Below are 21,181 nucleotides of genomic sequence, written 5' to 3' on the forward strand. Positions count from 1 at the left end.
CTTAGAACCGATAGGTCACCAAAACCTAAGGATATAGCTATGATTTTTATGGGCTTAGTATGGATAAGATGTCGTTACTGATATAGAAGGTTTAGCCGGTGAGCTCTTTTGCTAGATACTAAGATTCAGATATTTTCCCGTAAAATGTTCTATACCAACATGCAAGGTTAATATTTATACATGAGATCATGAAACAAGTTCCACATTAATTAGAAGCAAACACACTAATATTTACACTAAAACATGTTACTTTAAAGACCTACATTATGCCAAATTTAAAATAAATGAGGGGTGAACATCCATGAGTACGACCCTGAACGAGGACTGGAAAGGAAAGATTCCTTGCTTCTTATGTGAACTTTTGCACAAAAATTTTGGCAGAACTTCGGTTCTATCAAACGAGCTTTATCAACAGAATTTTGATAGCACCTCGACTTATCAAACGAACTTTTGTTGATGAAATTCGGGTAGAACCCCGGCTTATTGGGAGAACTTTATTGATGAAATTCTGGTAGAACTTCAACTTATCAGGTGTACTTCGTTGATGAAATTTGGGCAGAACCCCGACTGTTGGAGGGGGATTGACTATTTGTCTCTCTCTCTCTTGAAGGAAATACCCCCTAAAAAAGGTTGGGCTTAGAAGTGGATCACATACGCACTTCTAGGATAAATCAGGTAGGTTCCTATTCTTGCGGATTCAGGACATCGAGGGGCTTATTGAAGGACTAGCCGCAGGGGAAAGGGTTATCGGGGTGTCAAAATAACACTAAAACAAGCGAAAAATCCTCAAAAATGGCTTTGGAGTAGAGAAATTCATATTACAATTCATTAGGAGGGGGCTATTTATAGGTTCAAAATAGGATATTTTAGGGCTAAAATGCTAAATGGATCCAAAAAGGTTTTGCGGATCCGTTGGAACCCTTCCATAGATCTATGGATCCATAAATGGATCTTCAGATCTCTATTTGGCCCCAAAAATGAGCTATTTTGCAGTTTTGGGCGTCGATTAGCGCCAAAACATCGGATTTTTCCGTGCAATATACCGTTGGATTCGTATTTCCGAGAAATATCCAATGGAGGAGATGTTGGTCCATGTTTTGGTCCAAAAAAATTTTGAAATTCAAAACAAGTGTTAACACTGTTTTTGTGTTGGGGGGGGGGGACTTCCGATAATCTTTTTAAAGTTGTTTCTGCACCACTGGCTAGCGTCAAATATTTTGCACTTTGAATCGTTTATTGGAACCTTATCGGGGTCACGGTGGGGTAAGCTAGGTGGTTTGTGGGGGTGTGTCCTTCTCGAGAGAGATACTATGTTAATCAACATCTAGTTGTCGACATCGTCCAGGGGGGTGACAAAATTCAACGTCTACACATAATAGAATGCTCACAAGAAACACAGGCAAAGGGATTCGAGCAATTCACAAAGTTAAACGTATGGACAAATATTGGGGATATGAGAAGGTGGATTGATATTAGCACCATCATGAGTGTAGGCCTTGGGAGTTGTTTTCCTCTTTATTGAAGATTTCAAGAACTTTGGCTTATTTCAAGATCGTAAACATGAACAATATTTCTACCTAGCTTATAGATTATCAAAAAGGGCTTGTACAACTCACTTGAAAGGAGTCGTTAGTATGAATGTTATTTTAGAGAAAAAGAGAGCTAACCTATCGCCTGGTTAGCGTGATTTCTACGCCTAGACACAAACCAATGCCTTTGTGTGAAAAGACCATTCAGCCCCCAGTAAAATTGAAAATTACATCTAAACCAATGCCTATGCGCACACTTTCATTGGCTATTGCACTGGTGCATGGGCTACACGACCGGTTAGCATTTTCTTGCCCTTGATTTTAATTGTATTTGTTTTGTTCTCAAAAAAAAAACGTTAGTAATCTGGCTACACATGAGTATAAACTGAATACAAGCCTTAAAAAAGCTTACTCATAAATTGAATAGCATGGCCACCTACATAATAAATAATCCCCCCTCCCCCTAAAAAAAAACATCCCACCTCAAAAGTAGAAAAAAAATAAAAAGAAGAAGGGGATTGCTATTGTTAGAATCGCAGGTACGTTCGACGGAAGAGAATTTGAATCGTTACAACCAATGGGGAAAATCGAAAAAAACCATTCAATCTCAAAGAATGGAGATTTAGAGTCATCCAATTCAAACTGCTGTCCTCTCTTCTTCTTTGGAGGAAGATTCATGATCAGACAACTTATTTTGAATGTTCTCAAGGAAGCTCCACATCAACTCCAAGCTTTTCTCATCTGAACGGAAGTTAAAAAGAGAAAAATCAAATAATATTGAAATTAAACTTGTCATCAATCAAGAGAGAGAGTAATCAAATAATATTGAAATTAAACTTGTCATCAATCAATACAGAGAGAGAGAGAGAGAGATACCAAGCCTGGGCACTGTGTGGCCCTTGGGATGATGAATCGTTACGGGGTTGACGAATGACTCCAACAATGTAATACCGTGTGGCTTCAAGAAGTCCGTCTCGCCTGAAATCACACCCAAATAGTTATATTGTTTATACTTGGAACTCTCTAATTTACTTGTTTAATTTCACTGGTCCAAATGTGGTTGGCCCACGTTTGCCGGTCTGCTGGAGAGAGAGCAAAAAAGAAACGGTACCAAGAAAATGGACGGAGGGACAGTCAACGGGAGCGGAATAAGCGTTTTCCGCCACTGAAGCCAATTTGAACTTCGCTCCTCCAATTACTATCAGAAACTTTATCTTCGGAACTTTCCCCAGAGCTATCCCCTGTTTTTTTTCAAATTTTAAACCAGAAATTCAATCAGTGTTGCACGTTTACACGGTTTCAGACCTAAATTTGTTTTGGAAGAGAAAAAAGAATCAGAATAGGAACCTTCGCCTGTAGACCTGGCAAAGCAGCGGAGAGAATTGCTCCCTGAAACACTCGTCATGAACACCACCGATCAAACAGAACGTTAGCTCATGTATAACAATCAAGAAAAACTGAGAGAAACGAAGAAGGAAAAATGGAAAACCTGGGAGAAACCCATGAGACCATCAATAGGTCCGTGCTTGATTATGCACTCTTCGATGTAAGCGAGACATTCGTCGAAGTTCCTGTACTCCGTGAAATCCTAAACTCCAAAATTACGATTTCAAATTCAAATTCCTCAGATGCGAAAAAAACATCGATGACGATGAGTAACTTACTTTGTCGAATTGGAACCATTCGTAATATGGAGGATCGAATATGCCTTCAACATCAGATTTCCCTTCCGCAGGGAAAGGCCCATCGACGAAAACAAGATCCATCTTCTCCAGAACCGATTTCGGCCACTTGTGGACCTGTTTCTTCATGATCTCACCACTCGTTCTAAAGCCATGAAGACACAAAAATCTCAGTTTCCTCTGTTCGGACAGTTCTTGCTTTGCCATTGAACCCATCTCTTCCAAAACGAAAATTCTCTTCCGTCTTCCACTAAAGCTGGAGGATCTCCGATTAAGGTTTTTATAGACGATGACAAGTGGAGAAGAATCTGATGGCCTTTGACTTGGACTTCTTCTGGTTTCAATGGTTGTGGGCTTATTTGAAAATTTAAATCTAACGTGAGTCAATGAGTTGGAATCATCTGTGTTGGCCGACGAAGCTACAAGAACACCGCGTGATAATCCAATCATTATTTCGGCTGATGTAGAGGAGGAGAATTTGTAATTCATAAATAGACCTATTACGAACCACACGGTTTGACCATCTACTGGTCCAACCGAGTTGAGTTAGATTTTGGATTATGTGATTAGGGATGTAAACGGATACAGTGCTATATCCGCATCCACATCTAATTAGTTTTTAGACGGATTCGGATAGTGCTAAACAGACACGAACACGGATTCGGATCGGATATTTTATCCGTTTACATGTAAATATAGATTTTCAGATAGCTATAGCTTATCCATATCTACATCCGTTTAGCTTTCGGACGGATTCGGATGATACTAAACGGATATGGACACAGATACGGAAACAAATTTCCGCTATTCATTTACACCCCTATATGTGATGGGTTGGGCTATGGTTTTGTATGGATTGGTTTTGAAGTGCCAATTAAGCTGTTATGTGGCAAATCAGCAAGGTTGGGCCTGGCTAAAGTTAGACCAAGTTGAGGGGGAAAAAATTCTCTCCAATTTCTTAAAAGTACAATGGGGAGCAGTGCGGTGCACGTTGGGGTTGAGAACTCGACATATGGCAGGCACGACATTCAACAATACCAAGCTCAAGAAGAAAGAGAAAAAAATTGACTCAATTGATCTCGGAAGGTTGGATGTTGCACTTGCCAGGTATCGACCTCTCAACCCCAAATTGCACTGCACTCGGCATTCAAGGAATTGGAGAGGATTTTAATCCAAGTTGAGGTAGGCCCGGTTAAAGAGCTGAGGAATCCATAAGGGTCCATGTATTGGTTAGTCCATACTATGGGGTGTTTGATGCTAGGTGTGGACAAAGTATCCCTATTCACATTAAGGGCTTAAACTATAATGGTAAACGATTTGAGAACTTTATCTGAAACACGCGCATATAAATTATAAAAATAACAAAAACCATGTGAAATGTACGGGTATTTTAGAATTTAATTTGTAAGTTGAACGTTACTTTTTTGTTTTAAAGAAAAGGATGATTTTGGAGCCTATGGAAAGTGGAAACGATGGAAGCCTTTCCCCTCGTTAAAAATTTGCCAAAATTAAAACATGGGTTTTGAGAATCTCACAAAATCTATTTTATAGGAACTCCATTGACACGCCTTTTGTAAGAACCTTCTCAATACCCCCATTGAGTGTCCACGCCTACTAGATAAGATTGATCCCAAATTTTGTGGACATGGAGGAATCGTTATCGTCTATGGTTTCCTGACTAGTGTGGTTCCCTAATGACTCTCACAAGAGGGGGGTGGGATCCACCCGGGGCATCTGACTGAACACTCTAACCGAGTGGGGTCCACCCTCTTCTTGTGAGAGGCACTAGGGAACCGCACCGGTCAGGTAACCGCATACGATAAATATTCCCTCTAGGTTCTTTGGTCACATGTCAAGTTTCTGCCATAATGAAATTTGCCACATTGCAAAACAAAGATTTTGAAATTTAAGGCAATGGGAGAGTACACATGTTCTTCACTTTTTCTTGCATGAAGTTCAGTTCTTCAATTTGAATCGGAAAATTCTGGGTTTTTGAATAACCATATATTATTATAGGGGAAATGTTCTCAGCATTGGAGGCACATGATGTGCCAAGACACATGGGGGTGGGTGAAATGACCACCCTGCCCCCTTAATGGCTGCAATGATCACCACGTCTTGCCCATGTGTCTGGGTGCAGCCTGCGCCCCATGACGCTCCCAGGTAGAGAACATCACCCCATTATTCTAATTGTTAAAAGCAAATTTAACTACTTGGCCGAGTCATTTCATGGTTTCACCCCATGCCATTTTACTCACCATTGTGATAATGTGTTTGTATAGAACTAAAGGAACATTACCAACAATTTTCCATAACAGATTCTGGTTTAAAAAGTACTCTACTTGACCATGTTTTCCTTCGACCACAGTCGTCACTGGACCGAGGCCTGCAAATGGTCTTGAGAGGGCATTGCGCAAAAGGTGGGGGTTATTATCGACTTCATGCAATAAGAGGACGGTTGGGGGGAGGGGGGAGGGGAGGAATATTAATAACCCTAGGATGGAGGCTGAACCCTGCTCTACAGGTAAAGGAAAACTTTCGGGAGAAAAAAAATACTGTACTCTACTCAACTAAACTTCTTCCCAATTATTTGTATTGATCAATCAAAGGCATTCATATCCTGTTTAGCCATTCTACTCTCTTTATACCCATCCTTCTGGCCAACTAAAGCTATTTATCTCCTCTCTTAGCCCTTCTACTGAAGACTTTTTTTTTTATCTACCCCTTGGTTTTCTAGCTTCTCTAATCTGCATCATATGACTCCTTCCCTCTTGGTTATTTCCTGCTGGACTCTGATTCAAATATAAAGACCAAAAGCCCATACAATCAACCCAGACAACTAGTCTTAACCTAATACCATGCATGGTGTCCATAATCAATCTGCTAATCTTTAACAGACCCTCAAATCTTGATTTAAAAAATCTATATCATCTCTTAATGTTCTTATAAATCTTTCAATCAAATGAGTCTTCATCGCCATCTCCGTTGTCCTGCGGTGGTGCTGTACAATTAACATACTCACTGAACAGCTTAACAAATCACAATACATAATGCAGAACTTTGCAAGCCCATAAACATGACTTTCAATCTAGAGTAACAGATGCCTACAAACCATCTCTGGACCCATACTTGGCGAGCATACAACTGAATGTAATTACTTTAATTTGTGATGGAAGTTTCTCATATAATATATGTCAAACTGGTTGGGCTTGTATAGCTGTTTTAAATCATTCTTTTACCCTGACTTGTATGGATTTTGGTTTCACAAGAACTGCACAAGAAGCAGAAGTAAGAGGCCTCCTTCAAGGCATAAATTGTATCAAAGGCTTGATAGATAAGAACTTGGAGATATGGACAGATTGCGAAGACCTGATTCGTTGGCTTATAATAGATATTTTGAAATGACCATGGGAAATCTTCACTTTATTATGGGATATACATCCTGCTGTCAAAACTTTTGGTTTTGTAAATATTAAAAAAAAAAAAAAAAAAACCATTTCCTTTATCTCTATAGCTCACAACCTAGCTTTAAGTGCCAGACAAAATCACCAGCGCATCCTTGTATCCAGACAATGTTTGCTCTTTTCTTTTTAATTAAAGTCTATTATTTTGCCAACACAAAAAAAAAAAATGACTTTCAATCACAATCTGTCCCGTCCATTGGTCCGAAAAAAGGTTAATTGCGATTCATCACAAAGTAGCTGTTTCCATGAATTAGATGTCGAGGAAAGAAACTAGCCATAAAACACCGGATCCAGATCCTCTCCAACTCCTCTCCAACCATCCATCCAACGGCTGGGAGGACTTGAATCCATCCCACCACCTGAGGCCGTGTGTCCAAGTCCTCCACGCTGTTGTATAGATGGTTGGAGAGGAGTTGGCGTTGGAGAGGATCTGTTTCCTAAAACACTACAGATATGGAATAGAAACCCACAAGGCCACAACTGTTCCCAACCAGAATATATGCTCATACAGCTATTGGCAAAGAGGAGCAGCAGTCAAAGGCTTCTCAAAATAACATAAGAAAGATGTAGGGAAAACAAACAGTAAAATACTTCTTCACCAAACTTTCAATTTCATAATAATGTGTAAGTATGGGCAAAGTACAGATTATGTAACAGCTACTTCCAAACCACCTTCACCATCCAAACAATTCAATAGTCAAGTAATAAGAACAAGGATATAAAAACAGAGAAAATCTAAATTGGAAAAAGGGCAAGAAAGCAACATGGATGCCTATCTATCCTGGTACCTATCAAAACCAAAATATAGTTCCTCAGGAATCTTGGGTCATTGCAGCAAAAGCTCTGCCCCTCGCTTATATTGGCTTTATTTTAAAATGGAGAGAGATAAGAGAGAACACAAAACACTTAAGATCCTGCAAAAACACACAGAAACCTTGCGTTACGAAAGTTGCAAAAATAAACTCCGTACAATTTAATATTAAAAATGATAGGAAATATGGCATTGCATGGCTTGTATCTGAATAAACCCAAAACAGGATACAAAAAGTTCTCAGACGAATCTCTCTCAAAACAAAAACAGGTTAACTCGCCAAAAATAAAAAAGTGAATAGGTGGGAACATCAAGTGCACAGAGAAAAGAAACACACCAAAATGCCAAATGGTGATAATGAGCACACCAAGTCCGTTGAAACCATGTATCAAGTATACCAGATTAAGAAAATGCAGTAAGGATATTCTGAAACACATAATCAGCCTTAGCTTGTCTGATTGAGACGCTATACCTGCCACAGGACAGGCACCTAACGAAGAAATCTTGCCCAAACCCTCGTCTACTTGGCTGCAGATATCAGCCATATCATGATTTTGTCATGCACCATTAAGGCGTATGCAATCTTGTACCATAGGTGTCACTCTCTCAGTGATCTTCAAGGGCAACCCCAGCCTAAGGATGCCGCTAGTGGGACCCGAATTCTGATGACCTCTATACCCCACACCATCCCCAACTAAATATGCACTAGAAGAGAGCCACCGGTTTCTGAGCCCCGACCTTGGCGGTTGTCAGAAGAGAATCATCAGGGGACCTCTAATCTTGTCCTCCCAGTCTCTCATAATCACGGTCCAGTTAAACCTTGGTTGCTTTCAGGCTTCGAAAATAGGACTGTCAGTGGTCTAGCATGGTTTTTCATCTCGACTCTTGGTGCATCTTTTTTCAGAATCTCACATCTACAATGCCAGAGCTTCAAGGCCATTAGACAGGGTTTGGTTCATTTTTTTGAAAGGTCTAGTCCGTAGTCCCTACCTGTTTAATTACTTCAGTCAGAATTTTTTACAGTGATATATAATAGTTTGAAGTTTTTCCAAATCTTCATAAAGCGACTCTTCCATAAAAAATAGGTGCATTATTTTCCAAACAACAAATATCTCGCTTCTTTGCAATGACAACTTTTCATGGAATCATTCACAAGTAAGAGCTCCACAGGAAGCCAAAATATGGGAAAGAAATCTTGTCCAGCTACAGCACTTCAAAGTGAAATCTGCTATTTTCCACAAGTACGCTTTCAAACCCGAAATAGATTTAAAAAAAAGGATGCCCTGCAACATTCAAGGCAGACCAAATAGAGGGCTAACATACAAAACAGCGTCATGGGCATGCTATGGATGTGTTATCTTAGAAAACCACAACTTCACTAAGTATACTGAAGGGATTTGCAAGGATTGGAAGGTTAAGTAGAGATCTTATCTCTCTTACACAAGTGTGCAGGTTTGATGCCAGAGACTGAAATACCAAGTTTACGAGCAATCGGAGTTGAAAATATGAAGTTATGAAGAAGTTAAGTGGAGTGAAAGTGAAGGGAAAACAGGGTATCCGTGGGAGCAGCTCAACAGGGTTAGAAACAAACATGTTAATGGCTGGAACAAAATAAACAGCAGCAGCAGAACCATAGCAAGTTGATGAGTTTTGATGTCAGGGACTGATATATCAAGTTTAGGATCAATCGGAGTAGAAAATACGAAGTTATGAAGAAGTTAAGTGGACTGAAAGTGAAGGGAAAACAGGGTATCCATCGGAGCAGCTCAACAGGCTAAGAAACAATAACAGCTGGAACAAAAAAAACAACAGCAGAAATTTCTCCATAAAAAAATCAAATCTTTACAGCACAAGAAACCCTAGTTTTCATGTTTCAACAACTAGGGTTTCAGTTTTTTTCCCCCCATCTTTTCTTCTTCATTGCTTTGATACCATATTACAAAATCAGATAATAATAATACAACCAGAATCTATGAAGCAGAAGAAGAAAACCAAGGGAGAGAGAGCTAAGAAGGGGAAAATAGCTCATGGTTTGGCTTATCTAACCAATCGTGAGCAGTAATATCCTAATCCATTACAATGGCACTAATACCCTTGACTTACTCTATCAATTAATTAACACCACCACACTTTCTAAACAACACTGTGACTCAAACATAAGCCTATATACTACCACAAATTATAAATGTCACCACTACCACTAAAACATCACAACACTACTAAATGTCACCACAACTTCAACAAGATTGATAAAAGAACTCAGAGAACAATGGAAGACCAATTCTGAAACTAGAACCAAACTTGACTTAAGAGTGATAAGAATCTGTAAAATTAAATCTGAAACTAGAAACAAAGCATGCGCATGAACAGAAAAGAAAACCAGAAACCTGAAACAAGGGATGAACAGAAAACCCGGAAAAAAAAAAAAAACATGTTTTAGTTTTGATTGAATAAAGAAGATATGAATCAGAAATCCCACCTGATCCTCAGAGCTGGCATCCCACCAACCTTCCTTAGTATCTCACCAAAGTTCTCACTGCATCTCACAGCAAGTTATTTTGAATCTCACAGAACAATGGACGCAAAAGCCATAATTCATTCCTCAAATTCGTTACAAGGCATAACCCATACATATACTTAAATAAAACAAAATAAAAAAAAAAACTCAAAACAGGAATCAAACTAGGCCTAAAACTCCTTTAGACAATAGCCTACCTTGGAGGTAGTCTACTACTACTATAACTCGGCCTAAAATAAAGTAGCTTAAAACAAGGCTAGACTCATAGAGACCTAATCAAACTCAACTAAAAAACTTTAATAACAATTAAAAGTAAAGAAATTGGACCCTAGCTAAACTAATGAAGTAAATCTCCTATTCCTACCTCCTACCCATATTTTAGGCCTATTAAAATGGCTCATTACAATGAATACCCATTGGATCAAAGACCCAACATGTATAAAACCGAACCCAAGGCTTATTTCCACTAAATAAGCCCATTTCTGTGTTTTATCTGTGCATCAATTATCCCTGGCTTAAAAAACACTCGATGTCAAGTTTTGCAGTGACGAGGGGGAAACAACATGTGAGTAGCAACTTTGACCATCCCAAACATAAATTTGGTTGTGTATAAATAGTAGGAATAAAGTCCTCAACCATGGGGATTTTCTCGCCAAAGTATTGAGGTGGTAACACGAACTCTACTTCTTCAAAAATAACATCTTGAATGTTGACAGTTTCTTGTAGTATCCTTGACTTCGTGCTCGCTCTTGGACTCATCTTCCATCATTACGTCAAGTCCACTTAATACTAGGTGTTAGAAAACCAATAGTCCAACAGGAACATAGACCAAGGAAAATTACAGATGTAAGGAAAAATATTCTTAAATCAAATCAAAGAATCAGATCTGCAAGCAACTCAAGTCCAAGGTGGTATTCGGGTAGGACAGAATATCAAAAACTCTGGCTAATCCAAAGGTTGGATGCTGAGTTACAACAGAATCACTATTAGAATAGGATTCAATAAATTGGCTAATCGATGAGCACTTTGGGTAATCAGAACCCAGAACCAACACAACAGCGCAGCCTGATCCCCACTAAATGGGGTCAGCTACATGGATCCTTGCCCTTCAAACGGCTCTATTCGAGGTCATACTTGATACAAGGCCTAAGCTATGCAAGTTTTCCCTCACCATTTCTCCTAGGGTTAGTTTAGGTCTGCCTCTGGCTCTTTCAGTTGCTTCAATCGGAATCAAATCACTCATCCGTACTGGAGCATCCAAAGTCCTCCGTTGAATATGGCCATGCCACCTCAAACGACGGAGTTACTCCCAAATCAGCTCTAATATAATCATTCCTTACTTTATCCTTCCTAGTTTCCCACTCATCCATCTCTACATCCTCATCTCGGCTACACTGAGTTTAATTATATGATCCTTCTTAACTGCCCAATATTCCGCACCATACATCATAAACGGTCGTATGATTGTCCTACAAAATTTTCCTTCAAGTTTTAAAGGAATACGTCGATCACACAACACTCCAAACACACCTCTCCACTTCATCCATCTTATTTTAAGTCTATAGGCTCAATCATAAATAAATAAAGAAACCAGAACCAACATATAATATTAACCCAAACAAGCAATCATAGAATATCAGAAAACTCAGTAGAAATTAAACTGAAAACACAAACCATATATAACTGTTTCAGAAATCAGAAACTTGCAACCCAGAACCAGCATATGCAGAAACCAATATCTCACTAAGTAAAACTTAGATAGGCCTCAAAGTCTGGTCAAAGGGTGTGCTTAACAAGGAAAATAACCAATCAAAAACTCAACCACTTCTGATGGTCAAATTGGGAAATATGAAGGAATTTCACTTGGACAAGGAAACTCAATAAACTGAAGATCCGACCAGAATGGACAGAACTTGCAGATCTTGCTATATAATTATTGTTATATGAATAACTACAAATGAACAGCAGTTAAACCAGCATGATATAAGCACTTAAACAATCAAATCAAACTAAAGCTTTGAGATAAAAAGCATACACCGGGATTAGAAGTTCTGCCCTGTAGATTGATGAAGAAAACAGAGAATAAAGAAGCAAAGAAGAGTGGGCTACGTCCAATGGAATCACCACCAGTGGCCTAGGTTGGAATCACCACCAACCCACCTATTGAATCAACACAATAGACTCTGTTGAATCATCATAGCAACAATAGAACTGCATCACCATAGGACTTCAAAACAGAAATAGCTTGATGAATAGTCAAAGTCGTTGGGGTTGTTTTCCCTAACCTTCATTCATAGAAAAGCTATTTCAGATTAGCCATAGGAAAGGTATAGACAATAGCAAACAACTCCTTTACTAGATAATGAAAAACACAGAAGCAAAAATTAAGGAATAGAACTCCTAAATAACACCACTTTAAAAAATCCAAATTGGACTGAAACTCTATCAAAAGAAAGGATAAGGTCAGTTCCACCTTTGGGCCGCCAAATCCAGTCTTGTTGGTTCAACTATGATAGCACTATGACATCAACTCTCCTTCTCTGAAAAGAACTCGACTCCGTCGAGTTTGGATAAGGACCAAGAATGCCATCTGAATCAACTCCTTGGGGGAGGAACGCACCCACTACCTTCTTAAGCTGAATTTCGGGGAGGTCCTTGGCAGGAAGAAGCTCATTTCTTTGCCTCCGTGCTTGAAAGAGCAGTTATCCACATACCCACAATGTTGCGCTTTCTTATCAAACAACCATAGTCGTCCAAAAAGAATGTGACACATCTTCAAAGGTAGGAGGCCACATTGCACTGTATCCATGAACCCACCAATAGAGTATGTGAGAACCTATTAGTAATCTTGAGATTGGTATCATTCACTCATGCAACTTTGTAGGGATTTGGATTTGGCTCTATCTGCAATTCAAGCTTACGAACAACTTCTTCAGAGACTACATCAGTGCAACTACCTTCATCAATCACCAAGCTACACAGTAAGTTGTTGCACTTCATTTGGGTTCGGAAAATACTACTACAGCGCCAATCTTCCTCGTTAGAAACCTTGTGAGTGGTCAAAATAGGACAAAGAACATGGCAAGGTTGTCGCTCCTCATTACTATCATTATCGTTGATTTCATCAGGTTCACACTCTACCTTCAAACAAACTATCACAGGATTCTGTTGCCCTTCTAGAGCAAAGGTATAAAAGAATCTTTTGTCAATGTAAGCTACTGAACAGATGGGACAATGAGAAGAAATATGCTCGTACCCCTTGCACATGAAACACTTGAGTCGTAGCCTCAACATCACATAGGATCTGACATAACCACAACCTCGAGGTATAGAGTAAGGATAGTTTGGCCTTGAAGATGCCATAGATGATCCGCCGACCTGTGACTTATAGAAGGACTTCTCTGGTGGAGGGTGCTTGCTTGTATTGTCACCTTTAGAGTGTGTGTCTGGAAAGCTCCTCTAATTGTAAGGCCTCTTCAGAATGCCTTTCACCTAATATGCCATTTGTATCGCGTCCTACATCGCAAGCAGTCGACTAGACGCCAATGCAACTCTGATCTGAGGGTGTAATCCGTTATGAAACAGTGCTACCAAAAACCGCCACCAAAACCTCTTCATCCCACTCAAAATCAGATTGAGTAGCTAAGTAATAAAATTTGACCCATAGTTGTCATGGCGTCTGGCGAGAGGCTGCATGGCACCACGCCATTGATTTCTTCCTCGACTCTCTTTCCTCTTCGATTTCTTCTTCTCTTCGATTTCTTCTTCCCTCTTCGATTTCTTCTTTCCTCTTCAATTTCTTTCGATTTCTTCTTGATTTCTTCTTCCTGTCTTCTTCCTCTTCGATTTCTTTCGATTTCTTCTTTCCCTCTTCGATTTCTTCTTCGATTTCTGAATTTTCTTCTTAAAACTTGAGAAACAATAGAGAAAAATAAAACATGGCTTGAGTATACATCTATTAACACATTAAAATAGAGAAAATAAAAATAAAACATGGTCGAATGCCGCCATGGCAACGCCATGGCGGCATGTCGAATATCGACGTGACACCCTCCACCGACTTGGAATGACAAATGATTTGACCACATTCATTAACGGTTCATACCATAATGTCTTAGTTGTGACTTGAGGTGCATGTGCTACTTGTAGTTGGTAGGTAGAATCCACTGGTTCATGGCCTTTCGCATTTCAGCTCAAGTAGTTATCAACCTGATGCCTTGAGTCCGATTATGTTGTACTACCTGATCCACAAGACTCGTGTCATACCCTTCAATTTGCCTTCAACAAATAAAAGCTTACGAGCCTCAGTCAACCCATTACCATCGGAAAAACAACTCCAAGTTATGGGTCCGGACGAGGTATTGTTCCAAGTTATCCCAGTAAAAATCGAGGAACTCCACTTCATCCTCTATTAGCTCTACAAAGAGGATCATCATGTCAACCACCTTTGTATGGTCGGGGCGGTGGCGGTGCAGTGTGAGGCAAAGCTTGTGGGATAGAATTGGAAGAATACCCAGACTGCATGGGACTCTTTCCTTTATTTGATTGTGCCAATCTGTCAACGGAAGCCAGCAAGGATGCCATGATGGTCCGTGATGCAGGGCATTTTTGGCCCAAGACCAAGCACAGCCGTGGGTTAAGCTGGCCAAGCCTTGGCCTGTGAGATTCTTTACTGGTGGGGGCCTCGTAGGCTAGCCCAAGAAGCCACTAGAATATTTTAATGTGTCTTTTAGTATTCCTAAGTCTTTATTTATTTTTAGCGCTTGCCTTTTCCAATTCCTAGGCATTGTTATTGAGTTCTTTTGAGTTTCTAGGTGCATTAAAGAGTCTTTTCAGTTTGCTATCATAGTCAAAGAGTCTACGTCGACATAATTAATGTTTTCTTGTTTTTAGTTTCTAGGCCTTTATTACTTCAAGAGTTACTTTTTCTCTAAATACTACCTTTGTAGCCAACAAATGTAACATTGAGATTGAATTGAAGATTGAAAACTAAAGCCTTTGGCCAAAGTAGTGCATTGAGCACCTTTTCCCTCTCACCTTATTTGGAGAGTTCTCTCTCTCTCCCATATTTTCTTCCTCTTATCTTCTTTAACTTTCAACCCACCTTCTCTTCTTCTCTTGAACCTACACCATCATCCATTAAACCTGCAACTTCATCTGACCTTTCATCTTCTCCATCACCTGCGGTTACCTTTCCCCCCTCTTTAATTCTATTTTTTTAACCCTCTCATTTCAGATCTGATCCATTATTTTTCAGATCTAATATTCCGTCTGCGTCAATCTGGAGAGAAGAAACTATGAAGTTAAGGTTCTCAACACTAGACCTCAATGAGTGGTTGGAGGTCTTAATATCAACCAGATTTACATATCCATGTCCCATCTCCGGGAATTTGGAGATTGCCATATCTACAAAGGACAGATGTATGATCATATCCACCCATATAAAACAGCTTATCCACAATTAATAATCTATTAAAAAAACACTCTAAAGATCCTACAACCTGAGAATCAGAACCAACTCACTAGCATGAGGCAGACAAATGAGCATCTTCACCCATGCAAAATCATAATTGAAACACAATAGCATATAATGTAATTCCAGATAGATATAAAGCCAACTAGAACCAGAACCAGGATCTGCTTGGGTTTAATGCAATCGGCTAGGGCAGAATGGATATTAGATGAAATTAGGATTAGGGTTTAATGGAGTTTAGGGTTTGATGGTATGGATAGAATAGGCTGATGTGGAGGGGTCTTCTATTGAAGGTCTAGAAGAATTCTAATGGAGTTAAAGATGTAAACTAAGATAGATATCGATTTAGGGTTTGGGTTTTGGGAAAGTGAAAGGAGAAGAGATATAGGGTTTAGAGTTAGGGTTAGGTTAGAGGATTAGGAGAAGAAGGGTTTGGGGGATTGGGGATTATATGCTTACTTGTTGTTGAATGGATCCTTGAACTGATAGCAGATCTGAATAATTGAGCTATGAATCTTCACACACTCGGCAGTAGCAAATTTGAACCAACTTGAATGCACTCGAAGGAGAGCAGCAGTGAACTAGTGAAGGCTATCTCAGCCTCACCTTCACAGCCTATCTCAGGACAGTGGAATGCATTAAACCAATATTCTTCTTTATTAAATCGTGGGGGGCTCAATTGAGCTCTTACACTATATAGCCTTTAAGGCTGGACAGAAAATAAATTCTAACTATGACTAGGACTCAAATAGAAATAGGAATGCTAACTAGGACTAAGACTCAAAATAGAAATGAATAATACCACGAATAATGAAATATATATAACCTATTTTCTTTCCCATGTAAGTAGGTTAACAGGATTTTATAAACTAAGGATAATGCACCTTTTGTTTTTTAGGGCCTTTACTAAACCATGAAATGAATAATACCACGAGTAATTACTCAAGACCCATGATCACATATCACATGCGTTACAGTACATATATTAGAAGATATAATACCAAAGAATGGTTAAGATGTAACATATTTTAAAGCAAACCATGCAGACAGATATAAGGATGTTTCAAATAGTTCTTCTACAGTAAAGAACTTTCATAAAGAGGAAGAAAGACATTCCTAATTTGTTAAGTTCTTCCCACGTGCGGGTTTAGAAGGTGGAGTTCTCCTCCTACACTCTAGAGTTGCAATGGGTATGGGTGATGCGTTTTACATTGGCAGGATAAAGCATCCATATTCAGACAAAAGAACTATGTCTCTGCTATAACAAATTTAATCATGCCAAATTTAATCATGCCAGAGTGATTCTTAAAAACTGAACCATGGAATGCAAATTGAAAGCAAATGGTAGAAAACCCAAACATAGGAAAGCCAATAAAAAGGGGGGAAAAAAAAAGAGTTACTTGGACAAGGTAATAGAAGATGCGAAGCCCTTCGGGATCTTTGCTGCTCTGAACATCGACAAGAGACCCAATTTTCGAAGTAGTGAAAGAGATGTGCTCATTCCCCATCACAATCTCAAGCTCTTGCCTCCCAACACGGTCGGGTTCTGGCCAGTTGTTATCATCTTCCTTCATTATCTGAAGCATCAAATCCAACCAAAGTTCACAAACTCGAACAATCAAAAGGGAAAGAAATAGAGGGCTAAATAGAGAAAAAAAAAAAAAAAAAAAACCCTAAGAAAGAAAACCCAGAGAGAGAGAGAACATACCTCGCTTTCAGCAATGATTCTGCGACATTCCTTAAGAACAGCAGGGGTGAGGAAAACTTCCTTCCGAATCATAGTGTCGTTCTTGTAGTTAGAGTTGTTGGCATAACGAAGCTTCCCATCGGGGCGAAACTCGAACTCCAAGAACTCATGTCCAAACTTTCCTTTGTGCCCTACGTAGTACCGTAGATAGAACTCACCGTTGTCTTCCCCTGCCATCTCTTTCTTCCCTTTGAAGAGTAAGGAAGAATACCTAAAAATTTGGAAACAAAAAAAGTAAAGACTCTCAAGTTTAAAAGTGCTCTTTGCCGCAAAGAATATCTGCCGAAGGACCTTGAGCGCAACTGCGCAAGGGTGTCAATACGACTCTTAACCCAAAGCCATGTAACGAACCTGAACCAACCGGTTAAAACCAAAATCGAACCAACTGATTTGTGAGTATAGATTGCCAAGACTAACTCAGGAAATTTATGAAACACCCCCTGAAAATGGATCGATATTCAAATCACCCCCTCATATTTAAAAATACTCAGATCATCTCCTGCAAAGGGTATAATCACTAGTTTTTACCCATAGATCCACAAACCCAACATATACTCTTTGTTTTTTCTTAACAATTAAAATAAGGAATCGGAGATCTCCTTCTTCCCCAAATTGCTAAATCAAATGGAGTTAGTGTTTGAACTACCCTGATTCAATCCCCACATCTGCAATTCATGTTCCAAATAGTGTATGAGTTCAAGGCTTTCTCTCTCATCTCCTCTTCCTTCCGCCTCATTTTCTGGGTATACGTTCTCCATCTGTGGGCATATTTACCCTTTAGGTTTCAGCTTCAAAGAAGATCACTGTTGTAAGAACCGAAACCTGCAACTTTGACTGGTTCAAGTTACTGCCCAGATCTAGTTTCAGGTCTTTCCTGCTCCTCTTCTGCTAGTTTATTCCAACCGATTAATTGTGCCTTTGAGAGCCCATGGAGTATGGTTGCTACCCCCTGAATTTTAGAATGGAACACCTTCAGACGAGACAGATCTCCACAAAAGATTGAAGCCCTGTTTCCGTCACTTACTGCCGCTGGGAAAAGAAAAAAAAAGAGAGGCGATTTTGGCTGTGCGGTGCAAGGATCGCAAAGTACACCAAGTCACCAGCAAGAACTCGATCACTTCGAATGGAACCAGTAGTCTGACCAGTAAGAAAAAGAAAAAAAAAAAAAGGGTTTCTAAAAGAGAAACAAAATCATGGAATACCTACCTACCTATCATGTCTTGCAACCATTGCAGACCTTGGAGAGTACCTACTGGAAACTGCAGCGGTAGACCCCCAATAAAAATTGCCGGAAAACCTCTGAATATATATTTTTTTCTTAAAATTCAGCTTCTCTGCAGAAGTGACACACTGGAAATGTTGGTGTATCAGGGATTCCAAGCTCTTCTTTACAAAAAATGAAATCTAATGCCTCTTTCGATTGGGGGATCGGAGACGGGGGATATAAAAAAGGTAAAAATAAATTTACAGGAGCTTAATTATGGATTGCTGACTTCCTATTGTAGAATGATATTTTTTTTTCTATACCCAAAACTTCCCAAACAATTTGTGTATAGATAGATATAGACTCAGTGGAGCTGCAAATCACACAGCAAAGTGGAGTCATACTCTGCAGTCTGCATCAGATTCTTTCCTATATTGACCCAGCGAAATCTGTTCACTGCTATTGTTGGATCTCATGAGTTTCATCTTCACACTACTTTTTCAAGATAGTGAGAAACAACATTATGGTAGGAAATTAGAGAGGATCAATCGTCCTCCTCTGGCAAGGACGCAAATGAGAAGGGTCTGAACTTATAGCCATCGGCGAAGTAAAACTTGTTCATGAATTCCACCCAATGAAGACGCAAACCATGAAGGGCGAGGGTTTGGACCTGCAATCACCCCCTGGCCACCCGGTGACCGCCACCGTGAACGGAGACGGAGATGGCGTTGAGCAATGGGGCAGGGGTATCACCGTCGGGCGTCGGCTAGGGTTTAAAGAAACACAAGATGAGAAGAATAGGAAAGGGTAGTATTGTAAATTTCATTATAATGATTTAGTAAAGGGGAAAATAGTCCTTTTATACCAATAACTAACAGCAGACTAACACCGTTAGTGTAGAGGGGGTGACCTGAGTATTTTCAAATATGAGGAGGTGATCCGAGTATCGGCCCATTTTCAAGGGGTGTTTCATAAATTTCTTTTTATTTTTTATTTTTATTGATTGTCAGTTAAATACTACATCGATTTTAATTGTTTTTTCTTTTTGGGTAATCAATTTTAATTGGTTCACAACCGACATTTAAATGATTTCAATTCTTAAAATCAATACTGAACCATTTAATAAACAGTTTCACTTCTTAAAATCAAAATTGAGTCGATTAATATACAATTTATCAATTATGATTTAAACGATTTGATTCGATTTTAGTATATGATTTCGCATTACAATTCAGACCTTTAAATAAGACCAAGATTTGGTATTGGCTCCAAGATTTACAATCGATTAGTTAATCCCGATAACTATGGTTCTAACCCCAAAAGGATATTAGATGTATTTCAAGTGTTGGAATTTTAAATGATTTTAAAATATTTGATTCAAAATATTTATTAATTTTTTTTATTAGAGGATTTTGTCGTTTTCTAGTAGACACCTAAATAACCAATGGGTGAGTCTATTGGAAGACTTGTTTGAATGATCAAAAAACAAATCGTCTGAGAAAAGACATGATTTGTAGGCATATCTTTTGGAGACACCCCCTTACTTATGTCTCTTCTTCTACTATATAAGGAGAGAAAGTTTTGCCTTTTTTTGAACATCATCTTTGAAAGAAATTTCAGGTTTTGTTTTCTTCTCTACCGTAGTCTGTCAGTGTCAATGAGTTAGTGCATGGTCAACTCGGATTCAAGAATTGGTAAGGAGAGCATCGCTTGATGCGACTTAACTCTACCTTTACTATTCGGGTATCACAAGAGAACGTGTATTGGTGTACTTCTTTCTACAAGGATATTTCGGTGTCATACTAATCAGATAAGTCTCATTCTTATTGGTTGTTACATTATGTTTCTAGACTTACACTTTTGCCCACCTTATTCTATTAAAACATCAACAACTTGAATAATTGATTGATTTATTTATTTTTTGGTAAAATGAATAATTGATATTGGCTCCAAGGTTTGGAATAGGTTAGGGTTTTTTTTTTTTTTTTTTTAAATGAGAAGAAACCTTATATTACTTAAAATGAAATATGTACATCACTGGGATTTGGAAGAGATCAACTGCTATTGACCCTAGACTGAGTCAAACCCAAAACCAATTTATAAAAGGTTTTGTTACTATACCATTTAAAACTAACGTTAGAGAAGTTTGCAGTTTCCTCAGCTAAACTAAAGTAGTATTGAACTAAGTTCCAGGGTAAACACATTTTATCACTTGGAAAAAATAAAGAACAAAGATCTTTGTTGTAGCACCACACTTCTTTGAGCTTGATATTAGCCTTCACATGTTTCCACCTCTGCAAGAGTCCGTAAAGTTCTATCTCCTTCTCATCAGTGGTTGTTAGTCTACCTGCAGATGTTAAATCATCCTGGCCATTTAGCAAAATTGAAAAAGCCCAACCAGTTAATCTTAGTTTAGAGTCATAGATGCTTGTGCAAATCAAACCAGGGAATTGCAAGTCAGGGTAAGAATCCTGATTCAATTCATGAGATCAGTACTTGTAAGGTGATGATGCATGTATAGTATGAGATGGGGGTTGAATATGTAAATCAACAAGCCATCGAAATACATCTCTCAAAACCATCATGGGATCAGCCGTGACCAATCTCTTAACAACTTTGTTTCTTACAGACCAAATGAAATAGCATGTAATAATAAAGACTGGAAAAAACCAAAATAAAGATTGTTTATCAAAATTTTTTAGCCTTTGGATAGAAGCACATAGATGTGCCAATGAAGGGCTGGATAGATGCTT

At 38.9% G+C, this 21,181-nt stretch overlaps 2 protein-coding genes across 2 annotated transcripts; both read right to left on the bottom strand.

The window, feature by feature from the left end:
* Positions 1–2,131: 2,131 nt before the first annotated feature.
* On the bottom strand, positions 2,132–3,667 carry LOC122642237 (esterase OVCA2-like). The gene is made up of 6 exons (XM_043835676.1): positions 3,194–3,667; positions 3,019–3,117; positions 2,877–2,918; positions 2,641–2,770; positions 2,406–2,507; positions 2,132–2,270 (listed from the first exon to the last, which is right to left on the bottom strand). The coding sequence occupies exons 1-6, from the start codon at positions 3,659–3,661 to the stop codon at positions 2,167–2,169; spliced, it is 945 nt and encodes a 314-aa protein (XP_043691611.1). The 5' UTR covers positions 3,662–3,667; the 3' UTR covers positions 2,132–2,166.
* A 3,602-nt stretch (positions 3,668–7,269) lies between these two features.
* LOC122642243 (protein mago nashi homolog) lies at positions 7,270–17,434 on the bottom strand. Its single transcript, XM_043835688.1, has 3 exons — positions 17,186–17,434; positions 16,878–17,054; positions 7,270–7,589 (listed from the first exon to the last, which is right to left on the bottom strand). Exons 1-3 carry the CDS (start codon positions 17,399–17,401, stop codon positions 7,530–7,532), a joined length of 453 nt encoding a protein of 150 aa, XP_043691623.1. The 5' UTR covers positions 17,402–17,434; the 3' UTR covers positions 7,270–7,529.
* Between the last annotated feature and the right edge of the window lie 3,747 nt (positions 17,435–21,181).

This window comes from Telopea speciosissima, chromosome 1, assembly GCF_018873765.1.
Source record: "Telopea speciosissima isolate NSW1024214 ecotype Mountain lineage chromosome 1, Tspe_v1, whole genome shotgun sequence".
NCBI lineage: Eukaryota > Viridiplantae > Streptophyta > Magnoliopsida > Proteales > Proteaceae > Telopea > Telopea speciosissima.